Source organism: Artemia sp. Qi Xiang Cuo, chromosome 9, assembly GCF_049724085.1.
Source record: "Artemia sp. Qi Xiang Cuo chromosome 9, ASM4972408v1, whole genome shotgun sequence".
Classification (NCBI taxonomy): domain Eukaryota; kingdom Metazoa; phylum Arthropoda; class Branchiopoda; order Anostraca; family Artemiidae; genus Artemia; species Artemia sp. Qi Xiang Cuo.
This window is the reverse complement of record NC_142802.1, coordinates 27,908,175-27,930,716: the sequence shown is the minus strand read 5'-3', so window position 1 is coordinate 27,930,716 and position 22,542 is coordinate 27,908,175. Positions and strand designations below refer to the sequence as shown.

At 35.0% G+C, this 22,542-nt stretch overlaps 2 protein-coding genes across 2 annotated transcripts in view; both read right to left on the bottom strand.

Annotated features, from left to right (window-relative positions):
- Positions 1 to 22,542, bottom strand: part of LOC148948518 (uncharacterized) — a 195,830-nt gene that overhangs the window by 24,519 nt on the left and 148,769 nt on the right. Inside the window, exon 9 of the mRNA XM_089094955.1 lies at positions 2,836 to 3,066. Coding sequence (XP_088951081.1) covers positions 2,836 to 3,066 — 231 coding nt within the window. The remainder of the gene's footprint in view (positions 1 to 2,835; positions 3,067 to 22,542) is intronic.
- Positions 6,807 to 18,511, bottom strand: LOC148948520 (polyubiquitin-C). Its single transcript, XM_089094439.1, has 2 exons — positions 18,425 to 18,511; positions 6,807 to 9,068 (listed from the first exon to the last, which is right to left on the bottom strand). The coding sequence occupies exon 2, from the start codon at positions 9,058 to 9,060 to the stop codon at positions 6,967 to 6,969; it is 2,094 nt and encodes a 697-aa protein (XP_088950565.1). The 5' UTR covers positions 9,061 to 9,068; positions 18,425 to 18,511; the 3' UTR covers positions 6,807 to 6,966.

The following is a 22,542-nucleotide window of genomic DNA, read 5'->3' as shown; positions in this document are numbered from 1 at the left end:
AAAGATCCATAGTCTGGTTTTGTTAAAATGTTTTTGGAAGTTATATGGCATTGTAACACCCATGTAAACACCCTTGAGCAAAATCATTCTCTAAGTCATTCGGATACATTTTTTTCTAGGAATAGGGCCTTTTCCGTAAGGATTGATGATGGTAATTCACTCATTTTGGTTAGAAACGAAGAATTTTTAATAAAGCTATTGTAAGCCTCTTGCCGTTTTTCTAATTCCGATACGAGTCTATCAATGAGGTAGAGAAATATGTTTATTCTATAATTATAATTAGCAGTCATTCTCGTTTCTTCATCGGGTGTTTCATCATATTGTTGTTTTTTGTTTTGTTTTTTTTGGCTGTCTTTTAACCATATCTTTCGAATACTCGACCCACTTAATTCCATTGCTTTTATTCAAAATACTCGAAATTTTCTCGCTGAGATACGAAAAATTTGCAAAGAGATTCGTAAATATTAGCAACCGTGATCAAGTCTATTGTAGAAACTTGAATTTCTTTACTCACTTTGTTAATCCTCTCCAAAAATATATTCCATATTACAACCATCACCGCTGTCTCAAGTTTTTCTATGCCCAAAAGTATTCCAGTCGCTTCATTTCGCGTTACAGGCTTTTCACAAAATCATCTTTGATGGATTCTAAAGTCTTTATGACTACGAACCAAGAATCTCTTAAACTCTTACAAGCGTCTCCTCTAGCTGACCGATCGAGTCAAATTTATTCTTTTAAATATTTTCACTTTCATAATTTCAGACATTAATTTTTGCCAGCGTTGTGTCGAACTTATAACCAAAGGTAGGTTTCTTGAAGCAACATGAAGAAGGGACAAACTTCTGTGGAAGACTCAGCAGCCGCAGTTACAACTAAATTCAATGAGTGGGCCGAGCAAAAAACGAAAAAAGCAAAAGGTGCTTTTTTTTTAATTTTAGCCTGTAAGCCATTATATATACCAGCCATATTCGCAGCATTATCATATGACTGTCCACAACAATCTTCAATATTTATGTCCAGTGTATTAAGTTCGGAAATAATACAGGAAAACTTTTTTTCAGCTTTATGTCCTACTGAGGGCAAAAACTTTACAAATCCTTCACACGGTTCACCCGTTTCCAAAACGTATCTAATGACGAGAGTAAGTTGGTCCACATATGCTATGTCTGGTGTAGAATCGACGATTAAAGAAAAATATTTCGCCTTTTGTATCTCGTCTTTAATTTGTTCTAAGACTTTAGAACAAATTAGACTTTAAAAAAGGGTCATAAGACTTTAAAAAAGGGTCGAATTCAGCTAACAGTTCCAAAATCATACAATGATTTCCGTTGTGTTGATCACCGAACTTTTCATTTTTTCCTCGGAAAGCGAGGCCTCTTGAACCTAGTCGTTTCACCACGGCAACAACTCTCTTCAGCACGTTTCGCCAATACGTATCTTCTTCATCAATCTGGACATGCAACAAATGATCAAGTCGGCCATCTATGTTAGATCTTAGTTTCAAACTAAGAATACTAGATTTGTGGCGTGAAGAGTTTTCATGTTGAGATACTCGGTGTTCTGCATTTTTCCAGTCATTGAACCCTTCTTTCTCAAACTGAGTTGTATTTTCTAATGGACCGAATGCCAAACAAGGCCCATAAAAAACTGATTTTTAGTTTCAGAATAAACCAGCCAATTTCGGTCATTAACTTCATTGTTTTTCAATTTTCTTTGGAAAATACTCATTGGCAAGAAACAACGCTGATCAGCATATGTTTTCACTTTTGAGAAGTCACAAGACTTGTTTTGATCGAAGTCTTTCCTATCAATAATCCCTCTTACAGAATCATTGATTTCCCATAAGGCTGGATCTTTATTGAGATTAATAACACACCAAATAAATTTGATAGAACTTATTCAGGGATTTTAAAAATTTGAAACATAAGCAATGCCAATAAAGCGATCGCGCCAAAGAATCAAGTATTAGAATAAAAAAAACATATCTCGATGTTTATTCCTTCATGTAATACTTATTATTGTTTAGCGCTGTCATTTCAGCTTCGGTCAATTTGAACATTTTTTTGCAATTTTTATTAAAATCCGCCGCCCAATAAAAAATTAGCCCCTCTAGGCTTCAGCCTACTGGTATATCCAGCACTGTTTAAAATTAAGGTGAACAAAACCTGGAAGTTGCTGAACCTGATAAGGAGATCGAGAGAACGATGCAGATTAACCTCACAATGGAACTTACATAGATAGAAAAAAAAGAAGCCGAAATCTACAAGTTTTATAGTTACGCTAAATTCTTAAACATTAAAATCATGGTCGTAATTCCAAGAGTTCATGCTGTTGTTTGCTCTGCTTTTATACGGTCTTTGAAAGAATGGAGTTATCAATTTTGTTATTATTTTACAAAGCCCTTAAATTACGTTAATTATTTCCAAATTTAACAAGACTGTAGAACATGACCTCTATCCTTTTTTCTAACACTACGGACACATATCTCGTTTAACATCAACTGAATAGTTCAGCCGCAAAATCTTTCAATGTAAATAAGTTTTAATGATCACTGTCACCTCAAATTAAAGCCAAATTATTCAGTATCAATTTATAATTTTTTACAAAATTATGTTGTTATCCTTCCTTAAGAAAAATTTTTCATGGAGATTTAAATGTACCTTTTGCTTTCCAGTAGAATTATGAAAATATGAGATACACAACTTCGTTTTGGATATGACGATATCTTCTTCTCTATTTCCCACCTTCATTTTGTTTGTGGGACCTTACTTCTGAAAACCGCCACGCAGATTGTCTTAACAACTTCTCTGCGTTAAAAATAAAAACAACACAAACCTGTTTTTGTAGCTCATTGACAATATTTTCATTTTTAAGTTTCTCAAGCTTGATTTCTTCATGAGCTTTTGTCAGCAACTGTTCTTGTCTACTTTTTTCTTGGACTACAACTTCTACTTCATGTTTAGAAACATATAACATTTTCTGCGCTTCTTGTAACCTTTTCTGAACTTCTTGTAGCTGATGAGTTGATGCATCTCGAAGCTCAGCCAATTGGCGTTGAAAAACAACCTGGATTGAAAACAAATCTGATCTTGACCAAATTTTAATTTGATACAATGGAAAAAAGAAACAATTCCAGTTGAAATAGATTTCTCGTTCAAAATCAAAATAACTTGCATACAATGGTGTTCCTTGGAATTTTTCTGGGAGGGGTGCTGCAAAAGTCCTCCAGGGGGAGGGAATGAAAAAAGAATTCCTACCAGAAACCGTCATACGTTTGTTTCAAATGTAAAAAATGTTCGAAACTTGTTCGTCTTCTTGGAGAGGTGGCGGATTGTCCCTCGCCCAATTGGCACCCCTGCTCCACATATAAGTTCAGTTATTGTTTAGAGACGACAAGAGCTAACCATTTACCTGGAGGATGGGCTACGGCAATGGACGTACGCAAGGATGGGGAGATGTTTAGGGCTTAATTTTAATCAACCACCCATTTCAAAATCACGCTAACGTTTACGGCAATAGGGCCGTTCTTTTACTCATCTTTGTGCTCAGATATTGCATCTTTTGATGAAGAACGCTTAAAAGTGAAATCTTAGCACTGAGGTCTTACATCAAATAGCGTTCTTTTGCAAACGTCTTTCATCATTCTGCTCTGATCAGCGGTCTAAGAACAATGATGAATATGTCTTTGAAGTTTTCTCTCATCATTGTTCTATTTGGCAGAAAGATGGCATCTTTTCACACTTTTTGCTAACATCAGTGAGCTGTAAGATCTTGAACAAAGATGAGTTAAAGAACGGAAATCTTTGAAGAAAGATGCGAGATCTTAGTGCAAAGGAACGGGCCTAATGTTTCTTAGTGTGGTAAGTGTACCTCCAGGAGTAGGAGAATGCACCGTGCAATGAACAACCTTGGGTGATATCTCAGATAAAATTAACGACCAGAGAAATTATGAGGATCAGTGATGTGAGAGCGAACAATTTCACCCTTCTCACTGCTCCCATTAAACATCATTTATAATACAACTTTTAATAATATTGTAATAGGAATAGTCGATTTATCGTTTATAGTTGTTCAGTCTATGTACGAAAACATTGAAAAAATCAAAATATTTTGATTGCAACGGTATATATTAATTTTTTCACAAGGAGCACTCGGCATTACTGATATTAGAGCTGTAAATATGCCAAAGGTTTGAGAGACACTGGCTTGCTGAAAGCATATATTATTTTATACATCCTTATTACGTCACTTTACTCGTCATATCTGAACCTGAAGGACGTCAGGAGCTTAGTGAAGGAGGATGGATGTCCACCACTGCAAGCCAGGGCCCGAATAAAAACAATAACGGTTGTTTTCAGTCTACATGCTGTGGTTCACAGCTACCTTCACTCCCTATGGAAAGAATGTGTCCCGTTTGTCTATTGAACAATGCGAAAGATAATCCTTCTCGGATTATCCAGTCAATCACCGGAAGACCATCAAATGAACTACCACTTAAACTTCAGACTTGTCAATTTCAAAAGATAAAAAAAAAGCAAGATTGAAAATTACAGGTTAGGTGATGGACCAGTAAGACCGTTTCTTCATTATACACTTTTCAGCACAGTTTATATAATTAGGCAGTAAGTTTACCGCAGATGATTTGTGGCTCTTCATTCTCGGTGCGAACAAAAAGCCCCTCCCACTTATTTATGTATTAGCGGGTTAGTGTGTATGCGTCAATCAATGAGAAATGGTTAGAAATTGCATTATTCGTAATTGCGAAAGCAGAAAAAACTTGGTGAGCCGGCCAAGTGGTTTGCAACTGTCCCATCTCACAGGTATTACTTAATTTATATACAAATGACTTAATCCATTATTTACATTCAGTGGACTCAAATTACTGGACTTTTTATTATTTTTATAAAAAAGGGGGCGGGGAGTGGATGAAAGTTTTGAACACAAGGAATTTTTTTTTCTTCTAAGAACTAGTGGAATAGGTGCGGTGGGTTCAGGTGCAGAATTATGATTTTTTTTAGGGGGGGGGAGCAAAATAGGTTGATACGATCAAATTCAGTTAGGAGCAATTTTAGTTATTGCAAAATTTCGTTAATTAGTTAAATTAACCTACTTTCGGGGGGGCACCCCTCGCCCCCCCCCCCCCCTCTGGATGGTTTATCATTTTTTTTTTTACGTCGTGATATTTATTTTCTCAGATTGTAGTTCCTGTGAAACTTGAAAAGCCTAATTACCTGTTTTGGCGGAGAGCCGAGGTAAGACTAGTTTCGTTTTCAATCAATGGTTTCGTATGAAATGGGCAGACCTTTCCTGAACTTTAAATAATAAACACCTCATGTTTGAAAATCTTTGCACTTTGTGAATTTAGATAGCGATAAGGGTTCCTGATTGAGACCAATTTTAGGACTTGGGTTCTAATTATTGGTTGATGTCGGGTAAAGAGTTGACCGATCAAATAGCCCTATCCAAAAAAATACCAAACGTCTGTTAAGAAGTGTTTTTCGTAAAATTCTTAGGGAGTTTTCAGAAGTGATAAAAACTTTTAAAACTGAAATATCAATGCGAAGCACCAAATATCACAATCAAATGTCATCGCTTTAAGGCATTGTTCAAATAAAACTTATTTTTAACTTGATTATCGTTGTAAATTCATTATTTCCATTCTTAAACCAATGTTATAAATACCTTTTGCATTATTACAGCCCACTATATATACATTTATATAAATTTATATGCAGTGTTACAGCCATACCCATCATTCTCCTTTCCTTTTTTATTCTTTAATAATAATTTCTGGTCATTTTGAGTTATTGTAGGCTTCAATTTCTACTGATCTTAAGTTTAATATGGCCTTCACTTTTCTTTAAAAAAAACTTTCTTTTTCGTAGTATATATACATATATATTATATATATATATATATATATATATATATATATATATATATACCGGCGCGTACAAACAGCTCCTCATTTGATCTGCCATTAGCGGTCCAATTACCCTGGAACAGGTATTTTGACAGAAACTTTCTCAAAATGCCTTTGAAACCAACTTGAGACTTCGAAACCTATTTTTAATTCCTAAAAACATCTAATAATAACATTGCACTACTAATTACCGATTATCATGTATGTATTGGAATAAATTAATTTAAAATTAGTTTCTTCAAAATTAGTTTTCCAACGTTGAAGTCAAGTTTCGCGTTCAAGAGAGATCTGACTTGTCTACCCGTGAAAATATCTAATGTCGCTTATGTTTATACGTTCTCTAATGCACTCGCACCTCGGTCCGGGTTTTTATAATGGGTGAGATAGGGAAAGATCATACTGCTATTATATATACTGTGCTTTTCAGGCACAGCCACCCAAACGTCCTGTCAGTCATTTGAAACAGCTTTTCAATCCAGATTCGATTTTTTAATTAAGAACAAAACAAATTAACTTCACCTTGCTTAACTTACCTGCTGAACCTTAAGTAGACCCAAAAGTCAATAGGTCTGTACTTGCTTCTTTTCTGCTGAAAAATCCATCATGAAGACACTGTCTTCTTCAAGACAAACAGTAAAGACCAGGCACTATAAAACATACTACTTTTTGGCAATAATTAATGGGTATAGTCCGCAATAGTTAGGGCAAAGATCAGTAAGAAGTCTACCTACGGCAATACTACAAATATTATGGCAGAACCAAACCTCTAGCCATCCAATACATCGTAAGAATTGGAATCTCATGGGACCAAACCCTTCGTCCTACTGTCTTATCAATAAACTTTTTCAACCATTGGAAGACTTAAGTAAAAAAGAAGAACCAATACCATGCACAAGCTTTTAATTTATCGATTGAAATATAACAAAACAAAAATTGAAAGAATCCAAACAATTTTTTTTTTAATGTCCGGAACCAAAGAATCAAAAATATAACACTTATGGTTGATACAATTGACATTATCAACGGTACCTCATGGTGCCACTTTAAAGAAGTTTCCTCATAAAGGTCTTGCCAGAGGTTTGATTACCACCTCTTAACCGAAGGACAAGGTGGAGGGTGGATTCCTTCTGGATGTTGTAGTCAGATAGTGTACGGCCGTCTTCTAGCTGTTTGCCAGCAAAAATGAGACGCTGCTGGTCGGGAGGGATACCTTCCTTGTCTTGGATCTTTGCCTTGACGTTCTCAATAGTATCTGATGGTTCGACTTCAAGAGTTATGGTTTTTCCCGTAAGAGTTTTGACGAAAATTTGCATACCACCTCTTAAACGAAGGACGAGATGGAGGGTGGATTCCTTCTGGATGTTGTAGTCAGATAATGTACGGCCGTCTTCTAGCTGTTTGCCAGCAAAAATCAAACGCTGTTGATCGGGAGGGATGCCCTCTTTATCTTGGATCTTAGCCTTGACATTTTCTATGGTATCAGATGGTTCTACTTCAAGAGTAATAGTCTTCCCAGTCAAGGTCTTAACAAAAATCTGCATACCACCTCTTAAACGAAGGACAAGATGGAGGGTGGATTCCTTCTGAATATTATAGTCAGATAGTGTTCGGCCGTCTTCTAGCTGTTTACCAGCAAAAATCAAACGCTGTTGATCGGGAGGGATGCCCTCTTTGTCTTGGATCTTGGCCTTAACATTTTCTATGGTATCAGAAGGTTCTACTTCAAGAGTAATAGTCTTCCCAGTCAAGGTCTTGACAAAAATCTGCATACCACCTCTCAAACGAAGAACAAGATGAAGAGTGGATTCCTTTTGGATGTTATAGTCAGATAGCGTACGGCCATCTTCTAGCTGTTTACCAGCGAAAATGAGGCGTTGCTGGTCGGGAGGGATACCTTCCTTGTCTTGGATCTTAGCCTTGACATTCTCAATAGTATCTGACGGTTCTACTTCAAGAGTAATGGTCTTCCCAGTCAAGGTCTTGACAAAAATTTGCATGCCGCCTCTCAAACGAAGCACAAGGTGAAGAGTTGATTCCTTCTGTATGTTATAGTCAGAGAGAGTACGGCCGTCTTCAAGCTGCTTACCAGCAAAAATAAGACGCTGCTGGTCAGGGGGAATACCTTCTTTATCTTGAATTTTAGCTTTTACATTTTCAATAGTATCTGAAGGCTCAACTTCGAGAGTTATAGTCTTTCCAGTAAGGGTTTTGACGAAAATTTGCATCCCACCTCTTAATCGAAGGACAAGGTGGAGTGTCGACTCTTTTTGGATATTATAATCGGACAGAGTACGACCATCTTCAAGTTGCTTGCCAGCAAATATGAGACGCTGCTGGTCAGGGGGAATGCCTTCTTTATCTTGAATTTTAGCCTTTACATTTTCAATAGTATCTGAAGGCTCAACTTCGAGAGTTATGGTCTTTCCAGTAAGGGTTTTGACGAAAATATGCATCCCACCTCTTAATCGAAGGACAAGGTGGAGTGTCGACTCTTTTTGGATATTATAATCGGACAAAGTACGACCATCTTCAAGTTGCTTGCCAGCAAAAATGAGACGCTGCTGGTCAGGGGGAATGCCTTCTTTATCTTGAATTTTAGCCTTTACATTTTCAATAGTATCTGAAGGCTCAACTTCGAGAGTTATGGTTTTTCCCGTGAGGGTTTTGACGAAGATTTGCATACCACCTCTCAAACGAAGGACAAGATGGAGAGTGGATTCCTTCTGGATGTTATAGTCAGATAGTGTACGGCCATCTTCTAGCTGTTTACCAGCAAAAATCAAACGCTGCTGGTCGGGAGGGATGCCCTCCTTGTCTTGGATCTTGGCCTTGACATTTTCAATAGTATCAGATGGTTCTACTTCAAGAGTAATTGTCTTCCCTGTCAAGGTCTTAACAAAAATCTGCATACCCCCTCTCAAACGAAGAACCAGGTGAAGTGTTGATTCCTTCTGTATGTTGTAGTCGGACAGAGTACGGCCATCTTCAAGCTGCTTGCCAGCGAAAATCAGACGCTGCTGATCAGGAGGAATGCCTTCTTTATCTTGAATCTTTGCTTTGACATTTTCAATTGTGTCTGAAGGCTCGACTTCAAGCGTAATTGTCTTTCCTGTGAGTGTTTTCACGAAAATCTGCATAATTCAACCTGAAAAAAAAAAAGGAAGTAAGACTTAAATCATAAGAAACTGTCTAGCAAGAGAGTAAGATGGTTAAGAAACAAGGCTTCCTATCTGCATATAATAATACTTTGAATTAAAAATATTCTTATATTTTTGCTATTTTTCCGTTTTGTATTTGAAACGGTTACTCTTATCAGCTCAGCTATGGTCATTCAAAAACAGCATTCCAAATACGGTCAAAATATAGGTATAACACCCAGTAAATATATATATTAGAACTTCCTCTCCTAAAACACCCATTATAAAAGCCAACATGTAGGAAAACTGTCTTCTTAAAATGCCATACTTAAGAAGCCAATAAAAATTCCTTTTTCGTTTAATTACTCACCGTCTAGATACAATTATTTTAGTTTCATCAATCGCTTATTCTATTTAGACTTTAATTAATGACCAACTGATGAAAAATATGAATGTGAAAAAAAATTCAGCTATTTTCTGAAAACTAGGTTAAGGGAAATAATATTACATTTGTTTGAATTAATGATCTTTATATACACATATGCCATTCCGAACACGATTACAAGGGAAAACAAAGAAAAATAAATCTTTCACCACAAGTGAAAATTTAATTCGTGCTGGCTTTACAAAAAAACAACAAAAAGCTTGTAGGTCCATCATAAAATTTACTTATGATAAAATGAACGGTTAGTTTTTTTTATCCAAGAAGTATTTTCAGCTTAACTTGGTTTACAAATTGTAATTAATGTCAAGCTGAAGGGACAAGCTAAATGTATTTAAATTTTCAAACTTCTTATACAATATTATACAGATAATACCATGTTTCAAATGCCCAAAAGACCATTGCGTTATCACTTCTTAATGTGAAAGATTATTTATAGGTTATAGTACCAACATTTTCGGAGAAAATGAGTAATAACAATGAATCAACCAGTTCTGGTAATGAATTGTAAGTGAACAACTCGGTCCAATAGTAACCGAAACTCAAAAGCCCAAATGTTGATAACCATAGATTCATAAAAACAATCGGCTTTTTATGCCGATTCCACGTATGTATGAAGTTCATTAGTTAATTCAAAATTATTCTGGATAATTTTCCCAGGAGAAGTGTTACATGGAGAGGGGAAGGGAATTTCATGGCATCATTTGAAAAACAGTAGGAAATCAAATAAAAAAGAATTTCAACCGAAAGTAAGAAACAACATTAAAAATTTAATCAAACAGAAATCATTGTATGAGGGGCGCTACCCTTCCTCATTACACTTAAACTTTTTGTCTTGATTCTTTAAGACAACTCAAACACAAGGGCCATTGAATTTTACGATAAGTATTTTTAAAAAAGCTCTACGATTTTTGCGTCAATAGCAAGAGTGGAGGAAGGGGCAGCTCCATCATTTGCAGAATAATTTTATTCGTTTTTAGTTTTAATGTTGCTCCTTAATTTCAGTTGAAAAACTAGATTTTTCACAAGATAGGACAAAAGAATGAACTGTTCTGGTGTTATAAATTTGCTATTTTCTTTTGTAAATGTCCACAGTTTTGATAGCTTAATGTCCATCATTTAATTAAGAACAAAAACTGTTCCCTACTATTATTTGAGAACTTTTGGCTGAGAACCTCAAGTTCTATTTGAATTTTTCAAATAAGTTACTAGATTCCAATGTTGGCTGTCATTAGTGCTGTGCAGAAGCTGGAAGCTGCAGAACTCTAAAGTAACACCAACCATTGGCTTGGTTGCAGCCAAAACCAGGCTTCGCCTTAATGCTACAAGGAGGAACCATCAACTGGGAAAATTAAAACCAACTGCATTCAGCATGAGCCTGTTCTGGCTAAGCAGTTTTAGGTAAAGATACACAACAAATTTAATATCCTTCAGCAGCTTGATGATAGTGTGTACATGGAGGGTCTTCAGTAAGAATGGTCTTGCAGTTGCATCGCATATGGGACCCCCCCCCCAAATGTTTTCAGCCAGTATGTAAAAAAAACGAGTCGGTATAATTGGTGTAAAGTACAACTATTTTGATGGTTCTCAATTCATGTCAAAACAATATGGAAGACCAGTCTTTCAGAAAAAAAAATAAAAAATAATCAAGTAATCTTAATAACAGCATCATCCAAAGCAGCCAGTAGAATTCACTATCCTCCCCCCTCCCCAGACACTGGCTAGTGACAGCTCCATGCAAATTCCCGAGAGACCACCAACAAAAGGGGCATAGAAGCCCCAAACAAGATCATTTACAAGCTTTTAGAGTTCAAGAACTACTAAATGCAGACCTACCCAATCAAATTGAAGACCAGTTTGTTGTTACTGCACCTTATCATACACATGCTCCTAATAGGAGTAGTTAAAACAGAAGGAAAAAAAATTTTCCAGCTCCAATCCAAAAGCTTAGCATATATTAAATACGTAACCTAACCTAGGTAACTTTTCCCCCTAAATCCCAAAAAACAATGTTTAAATATTGTAAACACAATGACAAACCACACTTTATGATCCAATTCCCTTTAGACAGATACATATTTGACTTGTTTCCTGTAGCATCTCCCTATACAGTATATCGCGTGGGCACCAACTAATCCTTAAGTACTGAACAAAACATAGTTTGAGAATATAAAGTTAAGGTAATGTAATAGGCAGAATATAGCAATATCAAACAGATTACACTATCTTGTTATTTGGACTAATAGAGGCACTTTCACATAATCATCACATGGAATCAAATTCTAGGCCCTGCAGTGTGATGCTACAGCTCAAGGAGTAACAGTTATAAACAAGATACTATTTCAAAAAGTATAGAAAACGGTTTTTGTATTCCTCATCCTGTTTATTTGAAAAATCAGTTTCTTTCAAGACAGTTGAACCATAGGCTCTTATCTGATGAACTATTTCAATGACAAAATTCATGCAATTAAATAAATTAATTTACATTTAATGGATCTTCAGAATTGCAAATTAACTAGCTAAAAAATAGACCTATCAATTTAAAATCCATGACTTGGTATTATTTTTAAATTAGTAAATTTTGTTTGTTGGTTTCCTAGACTATTAGCATCTTTAGAGATAGGCTAGCCCAAGCTACACTAGTTGTTGATGAAGATCCCACTGCTTCTAAATCCCTCACCCAGTTGAGAAATTTCAGATAATAGTTAATTTTGTTAGCCATACAAAACAGAAAAAAAAACTAGGATAATTAAGTATCTTCAAGAAGCATATATCTTGCAAATTGACAAACAATTATAATTCGAATTCTTTTTATGCCATATATCCAACAGGCATTGATTAAATGTGATCAAATTCAATAAATAACAAAATAATGAATCTTAAGTAACAGTATTTTGGACAATATCCAATGATGCCGTTTTCTTTGTGAAGTTCTTTTTTTTTATCTATAATAGACATATAACATACAATTAACTAGGTATGAAAATGAAAATAAACATGGATTAATAAAAACGTGGTACATGTTTATTATTAAACTTCCATTTGCAATTGGAATTATTATATAATTTGAAAAAAAAATCAACAAAATCAGCAGTTTTATGTGTAATCTTCAGATATATTGTGGCCCTATTAGAAAGGACAAGGCATATTTAAAAGGGCAGCAATAAAGACATTTGGAATCAGGGTAGACTAAATGTATAGAGATTGGCCATTTCTGAAGGGAAAATGCTAAACAAATTAAGTAGTACCATTAGATTCTTTATCTTATCGTATTTTCAAATATCATGATAATTTTTCTGATAAAGCATAGAGCCCCTCTAATCACAGATTTAGCCCTAGGAAAAAGCCATAACTTTATAATGTTACGAATTTTGAAAACTTGTAACACCAAAAGCTTATGTAAAATGTGTTTGATCCTAATAATTTTACAAGGCTAAGTACTGTGTATGGCGAAATTGTACATACTCACATTATTTAGCTAGGAAAAAAGTTGGGTCCTTAGAGGGCTCAAACAGCCCTTAGTAAGTGCAGGGCTGGAACTAGGGAAAAAACACAAGGCAGCAAAAAAGCTTACATTGTAATATTTATGGTATTAATAGTGTGGCAGGCAGCAGCAGTCTATATTTACCCTCCCCCCCCTGAGAAAAAACCGGTAAATTTTTCGCAAATCATATTATTGACTTACAAATAAAGTGAATATATCACTTGATGCCTTTTTTATGCTCTTTACGAATATAATAATCACTTCTATCGGAAATTCAAATTCAAGCCTTTTTTGAGCTCTTGAAAATGACAAAAATATAAAAATATGTAGACTGTAAAAAGGCTTAAAACATCTGTTTTAAACTTACTGCTTACTTACTGTTTCATAATAAATCCTTTTTTTATCCACAAGCACTGACTTTCCACAATTAAGTTGGATAAATGAAAATTGTAACAATACATTTTGCAGGTACTCCTTTGATATACCCACTATTTTATATATCTCAAACTGAAAACTAAATGAAAAACCCATTTTGACGGGATGATGCAGGACACCGCTGTAGAGAAATACAATGTATAGCGGGGTTTTAATAGCGTATACGATATTTAGTTTGTTTGTTGTTGTTGTTTTTTTTTTTTGGGGGGGGGGGGGAGGTACCTAGGTTAGGTTTTTATATTTTTGTCATTTTCAAGAGCTCAAAAAGGGCTTAAATTTGAATTTCCGATAGGTAATTATTATATTCGTAAAGAGCATAAAGGCATCGAGTGGTATATTCACTTTATTCATGAGTCAATAATATTATTTGCGAAAAATTTACCAAAAAACCTAACTCCCAGCTCAGAGTAACTATGTTTAAAATGTGTTTCTAAAAATAATGAAGTGAGAAATAACTATCATTTACAGTTGATTCACGAATGTCAAGCATTACTTTCATTAATCTTAACAGCAAAATGTCATTTTAAAATTTTTTAAGAGGCTGAAACCCCTCAAAAAAGGTAAGTGAAACAGAACATAAAACCAAGCTTACACCATTGTGTAGAAATCACATTTTTTCCTACGTAAAACCAAATTTTTCCATGGGTAGCCTAGCACTGATACATCCTCAGTAAATTTAATGTTGATAACATAGCTTAGCAAATATTCCTAATAAGATAGCTAAGAAATAGGCCATCTTCAGAACAAGAATTTCATCATGAATCCAAACACAATATTCAATTTAAAAAACACTGATTTAGTTTTTACTCAAATAACAGGAATTGCATTTTCAGAACTAAAGCCAGAGAAAAAGAAACTGACAACTGAAAATTAAGGTAAAATGCTGTTTTGTCAAAATTTCAATAGGTGTAGACCTGTCATGTAGGCAAATTTCAGAACCCTCTAGAGGGAGGAGTGGAGGTAGATAACCTACTTCAAAATACCTTCCTGAAACCAATGGTGCCAGCAGAAAATTTTCCAGGGAGGGGGGAGCGGTGGTTGGGTGACAAGAGGATATATTTCAGGATTTTTTTTATGTTGGAATAAGTTTATTTTTAAATACTTTTATGAAAAAACTCAAATAAAAAGAGCAACTAAGTTGCATGCAAAATGAAACAAAACAGCAAATTTTAAACTGCAAGGATTCCTGGCAAAGGGATCAATGTGGGTAAATTTTTCGTTATTCATATTATTGACATACAAATAAAGTAAACATACCACTTGATGCCTTTTTATAGTCTTTCCAAATATAATTATCATTTTGGTCAGAAATGAATTTTACCCCCAACCCCAATATACACCAATTCAGGGTATATATTTGCATATTAGGGGGGGGGGAGATTAAACTTTGGTATATGTAGGGGTGGGGGTGGGGTTTGGCAAAATTCATTTCTTACAAAAATGATAATTATATTTGGAAATAGCATAAAAAAAGACTATCAAGTGGTATGTTTACTTGTAAGTCAATAATATGAATAACAAAAAAATTACCCAATTTGTCCAACTCAAGCTAAAACTAGAGAAAGATTGCTTCCATAGATGTAGATGTAGACTTGTCCTTATGCAATTTCCTACACCTTAGAATAGTTTACAAAGTGAGTAGGGATACTAAAAAAATCATCCTGCCTGCAGAGATACCATGTTTAGATTCTATAAGTAATGTAAATTGTACTGGTTTCACATCAGGACAATTCTCCCCCTTGAACTTAAATCCCATATATATTCAGACATAAAAAATACATTAGCAAAAGAAAAACAAAATATTTCAAATTTGAATGATCTCTGTTTGGATTTTGATGGGCAATCACAGCTGGTGGTAGATGATCTATATGGAGTGACCTGGCTCAAATAAAAAAACGAGTATTGATACCAATTGATATATCAAAAGAATTGGCTTATTAAGCTGATTCCTAAAATCACACCATTGGATTCAGTGTATCAAAGAACTCTACTTTAGAGGTTTCAAGCTCATATCTGCAAAAAATGTGTAATTTTGTAATTATCACCCTAGGGATGAGTGTATTGACCCAGTGGGCCTAGACTGTCTAGAGGGTTCATTCTAAAGGGAATGAAAGGTTCTAGTGCCCTCCCTTTTTAAATGACCAAAATAATTGGAGGGCACCTAGGCCCGCTCCCATGGCACCTTTCCCCCAAAGTCATCCAATAAAAATTTTGAGCTTTTTTCTTCAGCATACTTTAAGGTTTAATAACCATGTCTAGAGATCCCTACACAGATCCCCTACAGCCCCTGGGGAAAGGTTTTTAAGCTACAAAATTAACATAGTTTTACTTGTTAATGAGAATATGCATGTTTTTTTGGGTGAGGAAGGGAGGAAGAATTTTCTGCTGGGAGGATTTTACACTGAGAAAATTTTACATGGAGATAGAAGTTTCCAGGGGGTGAGCTTTTCAGGAAAAATTTTACACTTGGTGAATTTGCTAGAATTCCTATACAAGAGTTCTTCATTTCCTACTTTTTCTTTACTGATTCAATTTTAGGCATGGAGATGTTAATGGCAATTGTATGGGTTAAATTTTTGCCAGGATTGAATTATCCAGATGATATATCTATGAAGAGGGGATTTTTCTGGAGGTAGAGCCAGGTATCCTGGTGTTATTAAAAAGCGATCAGATATTAAATAAAAAAAAATATATAGGCTATATATATATATATATATATATTGAATTTTTCAACTGAAAGTAAAGAGCAACATTAAAACTTAAAACAAACAGAAATTATCGCTTATATGAGGGGGTTGCCCTCCTCAACACCCCACGCTTTTATGCTAAGTTCAAATTTTACCAAAATTATTTAAAAACAACTACTGGAACACAAGGGTTGTTTAATTGGAACAATAAGGAACTTTTTTTGTGCTGAAAAGCACAAAAGCACACTTTTTTGAAGTGCTGAAAAACTGTAGTGAACAGCAAGGTACTGAAGAGGGGGCAACCACCCTCATATACACAATAGCGTAATTTCTGTTTATTTAAGTTTTGATGTTGCTCCTTGCTTTCAGTTGAAACTCTTGGAAAAATTCTGCTTTAGCTACTTTTAGCTATCTTGGAAAGGGGATATGTTAAGAAAACAAAACTTTCAGGGATGGGTCTACATCCTGAAGTATGCCCCGGGAAAGTATTTTGAAGTACCTACCTCCAGTCCTTTTTCCTCTAGAGGGTCCTGAATTTACTTACATGACATAGCCTAACTATTGAAATTTTGACAAAACTACATTTTACCTTAATTTTCAGTTATTAGTTTCTTTTTCTCTGGCTTTAGTTATGAAAATGCAATTTATGTTATTTGAGTAGAATTTTAAGCCATATCAATATTTTTATTTTGTTTATTTTTTCAAAATTTAGGAAATGTATTTGCATATCTTTAAAACTTTATAAATTGGGATTGAGCAAAGTTGTGAAACTAAAAATATTTTGTTGTACTTCATTTAAGCAGAATATCTATTTTGCAAGGTTTCACTTTGATAACACACAGATTGTTGAAGCTCATCAAAGGTCAGGACCCTTTAGATGGAGAAGTGGAGGTAGGTGGTTCAAAATACCTTCCCAGGACATAGCCTACTTTAGCATATAGGCCCACCATTAAAAGTTTCATTTTCCTAACCTAACCCCTTTCCAAGATAGCCAAAAGTGGCTAAAGTAGAATTTTACCTGTATTTGCATATCTTTAAAACTTTATAAATTGGGATTGAGCAAAGTTGTGAAACTAAAAATATTTTGTTGTACTTCATTTAAGCAGAATATCTATTTTGCAAGGTTTCACTTTGATAACACACAGATTGTTGAAGCTCATCAAAGGTCAGGACCCTTTACATGGAGAAGTGGAGGTAGGTGCTTCAAAATACCTTCCCAGGACATAGCCTACTTTAGCATATAGGCCCACCATTAAAAGTTTCATTTTCCTAACCTAACCCCTTTCCAAGATAGCCAAAAGTGGCTAAAGTAGAATTTTACCCAATATTTTTCACACCAACATCTAGGCCTACACAAATACAATCACTCTCAATAAATAAATGATGAACACAAAAAACGTAGGCTATCCATTCAGGGGGAAAATACAAAAATTGCCAGCATTCCAATCAGGGGAAACCTTTCTGATTATAATGGATTCATGGTAAATATTTATCAAATCATATTATTGAGTTATGACTAAAGTGAATACACCATTTGATGCCTTTTTTTATGCTGATTACGAATAGGCCTATAATAATCATTTCTATCGGAATTGAATTTCAGCCTCCCCCTATATATGCCAATTCAGGGTTAGGGTTAGGGTGTAGAAATTTCTACCAAATCCTATTATTGAGTTAGGAATACAGTGAATACACCATTTGATGCCTTTTTGAATGCTGATTACGAATATAGCCTAATAATCAATTCCTATCGGAAATGAATTTCAGCCCCCCTCCTATATATTCCAATTCAGGGTTAGGTTAGGCTGTAGAAATATATAGGCCTACTCTGAATTCGCATATATAGGGGGGGGGGCTGTAATTTACCAGGAATTCTGATGTAGCCTACCTTCCTCCAGTCCTCCCTCTAGAAGGAAGTGATTATTTTACTCAGAGAGAACATAAAAATAGAATCTAGTGTTAGGCCCATGCTCACTTTTTTGAAGGTCAATAATATGAACTGCTTAATGTTTACCCAAATATCTTCCCAGGACATGGGCTAGGCATAGCCTAGGCCTAGTTTAGACCATAGATCTGTCTGAAGATCTCATTTTCATAACCCTTTGACGTTCCAAGTTAGCGAAAAAGCTCCTAAAACTAGAATGTTACTTGTCCACAATCCTAGTTTAGCATAGCCTATAAGGAAAAATCATTTTTATTTGTTTTCAGGTAGGCTAATTCAGTGGAAACCAAACAGAGCCTAGCCCACAGTCTACAGAAAAATAAAAGCATTCTTCACTGACTCATAAATCAATCTTCATAAACGGAAAAGATTACCTTCGAAGCTCAAATATGATATATCTTTATCAACACGTTTCAATAGTCTAACAGTTTTCCAAACAATGATCGATTTTTCAAAATGGCGGTATTTATAGGCAGAATTATTCTTCTGACGTATTTGTAACACCCTTTTTCATTGGATTTCTGGAATGTTCTCGATCTTTCTATTGGTTATGTATTCTGCGTCATATGTTGCAAAACTTCAATAGCAAACAGCAAACAATGATTGCAACAAGAATTTTTGGATGTTTATTATTTCAAATTTTTGTATGGAACAGTGTTTATTATGTCATCTAGTGACCATATTTTCAAAATAGCGACTTTTTTTTTATAGCAATTTACCTAAAAACCCTTTCCAATTTTCCAGTCCAAGTCCAATTTATTGTTACTTTTTCTTGAGAGCTAATGACCATATAAGTTGTTATTTTTACAGAGTAGCTCTGAATTAATGGCGCCAATCCACGAAAGAGTTGGGGATATTTGCTAAAAATTTTGCTAAATTTTTCGACTATGCTGAACAAAATGGCTATTTCAACAATTTTGATCGGGTGACATTGGGGAAAAATGAGCGTGGTAAGGGAGCTAGCTGCCCTCCAATATTTTTGGTCACTTAAAAAGGGCGCTAGAACTTCTGATTTCCGATCAAATGAGCCCTCTTCCCGATCTCCTACGATCACTGGTTCAATATGATCACCCCTGGAAAAAACGGGGTGCTACCATTTCGACTAACCGTCACAAGCACTAAACGTCATAACATCTAAAAGGAAAATCCGTCAGAACCACAAACCATCATAACATCTAAAAATTTTTATAAGTCTATATAATAGTAATAAGTATATAATAGCTTAGAAACAAACTTCGGCTATATATTTGCACATCAGGGGGGAGGGGGTATAACATAGCATATATTAAATAGGTAACCTAACCTAGGTACCTCCCACCCCTAAACCCCAAAAAACTAATGTTTTAAAATTCTAGATGTTATGACGGTTAGTGGTTCTGACGGATTTTTTTGTCGATGTTATGACAGATTTTGTAGTGCTCCTGACGGTTAGATGTTATGACGTCTTCCCGAAAAAATATGCATCCGTGATCTTTCTTCTGGAAAAAAATGCAAAATTCCATATTTTTGTACATAGGAGCTTGAAACCAAGGGCGGATCCAGAATTTTTTTTTTTTGGGGGGGGGGGCAAAATAGGCCGATACGATAAACTTGCGTTAGGAGCAAGTTAACGCAGACTTGCGTTAATTAAGTAAATTACACTACGTTAGACTATGTTAGGGGGGGTCGCTCAGCTCCAACCGGGTCTACAGTATTTCGATTCTTCCAGTATTTATATTTTGCGAGAGATCGTTCACATATTGTCTTTTATCGTTGTTCACCTCAGTGGTGTCAATTCACAAAAACTTGGGATGGAGGGAGGGGGGCAAAATGCATTTTTCAAAATCAGGAGGGGGGGTGGGCAAACTAGTGTTTTTCTATTTTCCTAATGGAAATACAAAACGAGGCATTTTTCAACTAAAACACTCCAGAAAATGTATTTTTAAATCTAAGGGGAGCATGTGCCCCCTCACATTGACGTGACTATTTTCAACAGCCCTGCAAATTAACTTTTTTTCATATATTCAGCTGATAGGGCAACACAAAATTAGGACATATGATAGAGTCAATCGGTGGGGTTTTACGGGACTAGATTCGATTGTTTTTCAGACAGAAAGGTTTACACGTTTGTTACTAATCTGCTTTTGTAGGAGCAATTATATCAATCCCTCAAATTCTAGTCAAAACATGGATATCTAGTCTCATGAAACCCTGCCAAATTGACTTCTCTGTTATTTTCTGACCTAATTCTACATTATCGGCGGGCCTGTCAACCCCTACTGAAAAAAGAAGACGACAGAGTCGTTTTCAGAGAAAAACGAATATTTGTTTGTTCCCAGTAGAAATGGCAATTCAATTCGTATTCACTTTAATTTTATTGCGAATTAACTGCGAACATGGAACGGTTTATTAACTTATGCCTTAATACACATTTTAGTGCTTTTTAAAATGAGTAACTTTAATCGGTAATGGGCAAAATATGATTGTTAATGCCTTAATACTCATTAATTCTCATAAGTTTGGCCATTTCTCTTCATTTTTCTAATTCAATTATGAAGTAGAAATTAGTACACTAAATATGCTAGTTAGCCATGTTCATGAAAATTTAATTCGAAGCTAATTTTAGACCGTTCCAGCTGTTGCTTCGGTCTCATTTGGAACGAAAAATTCAGTTTTATTAAATATTAGCTTTTTTCGAACCTGGAATTCCTTGTTCTATAAACATATGCTTCGTAACAAATCAAGCTTTCATTTAAAATCTGTTTCAATCTTATATAACTTTTTTAGAATTACCTTTCGTAGGAACGACTTCATCACAAGTCTTCCGCAACAGACATGGTTACCACAGAGCTGCCTTAAAAAAAGGAAAAGAAAAAGTAACCGTACCTATTATCACCTAAGCCGAAACAGGGGTGGGGTCATCACAGGGTTACATATAGAAAACACAAATTTTCACAAAAAAACTGCTCAACTGCCAACCTCATGGTAAGCAGAAAAAAAACTATTGATTCTCGGAAAAAAGTGAAGTAACTATGAAATTAGGGTTTAAATTGTTTAGTTATGTTACACGCTTCATCAGTTCACAGCAATACAAGACTGTCCAAGTAAAATCAATAAAGACACCCCCCAAGCCGCAGTAAATAACTCCTTCATCATCATCAGTAGAGGGCGCCCTTAACATTTGAACGGGACAAGACCACACGCCTGTTTCTAAGCCAATCAGAGAGCTACAATACGAACAGGAATGATATCAGACCTGACTTCCAGGGATTTTTAGCATGCATTTGCATAATAGGCCCAAGAGGTCTTAGCAACCGCTCATAGCCACCACAACTAATATAAGGAAGGATTTTTAGTATAGTTGTTATTAGTGTGAGAATAGAATTCAAGGAGAGAGAATAGTTTGACTATACTTGTTTATTTATTTGTCAAGATATATATTTGCAATAATGAGGGATATGTTTACACTAATGGGAGTTTGATAGGGGAGCTGGTGGCAGCAGCAATGATACAAGAGTACCAAACATTGCAGTAAAAATCACAAAAGGATCTCGACTTTGTCTTCAATGGGATGAAGTGTATGAAAGATACGTGATATCTTTGAGTAAATTTAAATTGGAGGACCAATTATACTTCGCTGCGAAAGTCAATATAGTACATATACATTGACTTTAAAGTGCTTTAAATGCAATAGTGAAGCATATTGAGAACAATAAGTTATACCGGTAATTCTATGTGTAATATATTATTCTTGTAATTATGTTCACACACAATAAAATTGTTTTGAAATCAAAAATGTTTTTTTTCTTTCTGTTAGATCTTTTTTTAAGTAGATAATCGAATATTCTTTAAATAGAACGAATCGTGGTTAGTCTAGAGTCAGCAGTGAGAGTGTTAGGATTGAAAAATGAATTAATTTGAGAAAGAGAGAATTATATTGCATCTTGTGATTATGGAAAAACGTTTGATTCTAGATGACGATTTTCTCAAGTTATCTCTTCAACTGAAAATATTTTCTCAGAGAACATTTGGCAATAAAACGGAGAATGATTCTCCATCGTTGGACTATTGTATGCAGCTTTTACGACGTAACTCAAATGCTTTTACTCAATTTATTGATATATTAATTGAAAGATAGCAAAATAATATCGTGGATATACTTTTGAATGAATTGTCATAGATTCTATCTAGATGACTCAGTTACTCCTCTCTCTCCTTTCTTTCCCCTCTGAATTTATCAAATGAAGATCAGTTTCATTTTAGGTGTGAGAGAGTTGACACTGGAAACCAAAAAATGTTCTATACATGTCTATTATGAATGTATACTCTTTGCAGTTAGTCATCATGTGAGAATTGTACAATTATTGATGAATATAATGAAGTGTGCAAATTATGCAATCCATGTAAATTATATAGAGGATATGTAGTACAAATTAAAGGCTGTAATTCATGCCTTGAAGAGATTTGTGACTCTCACCTTAGAGGGCAACTATGCTCCAATTGTCACTATGAC

What these genes read in the sequence shown, in the direction of transcription:
- LOC148948520 (XM_089094439.1), bottom strand. Translation starts at nt 9,060, where the DNA reads ATGCAGATTTTCGTGAAAACACTCACAGGAAAGACAATTACGCTTGAA.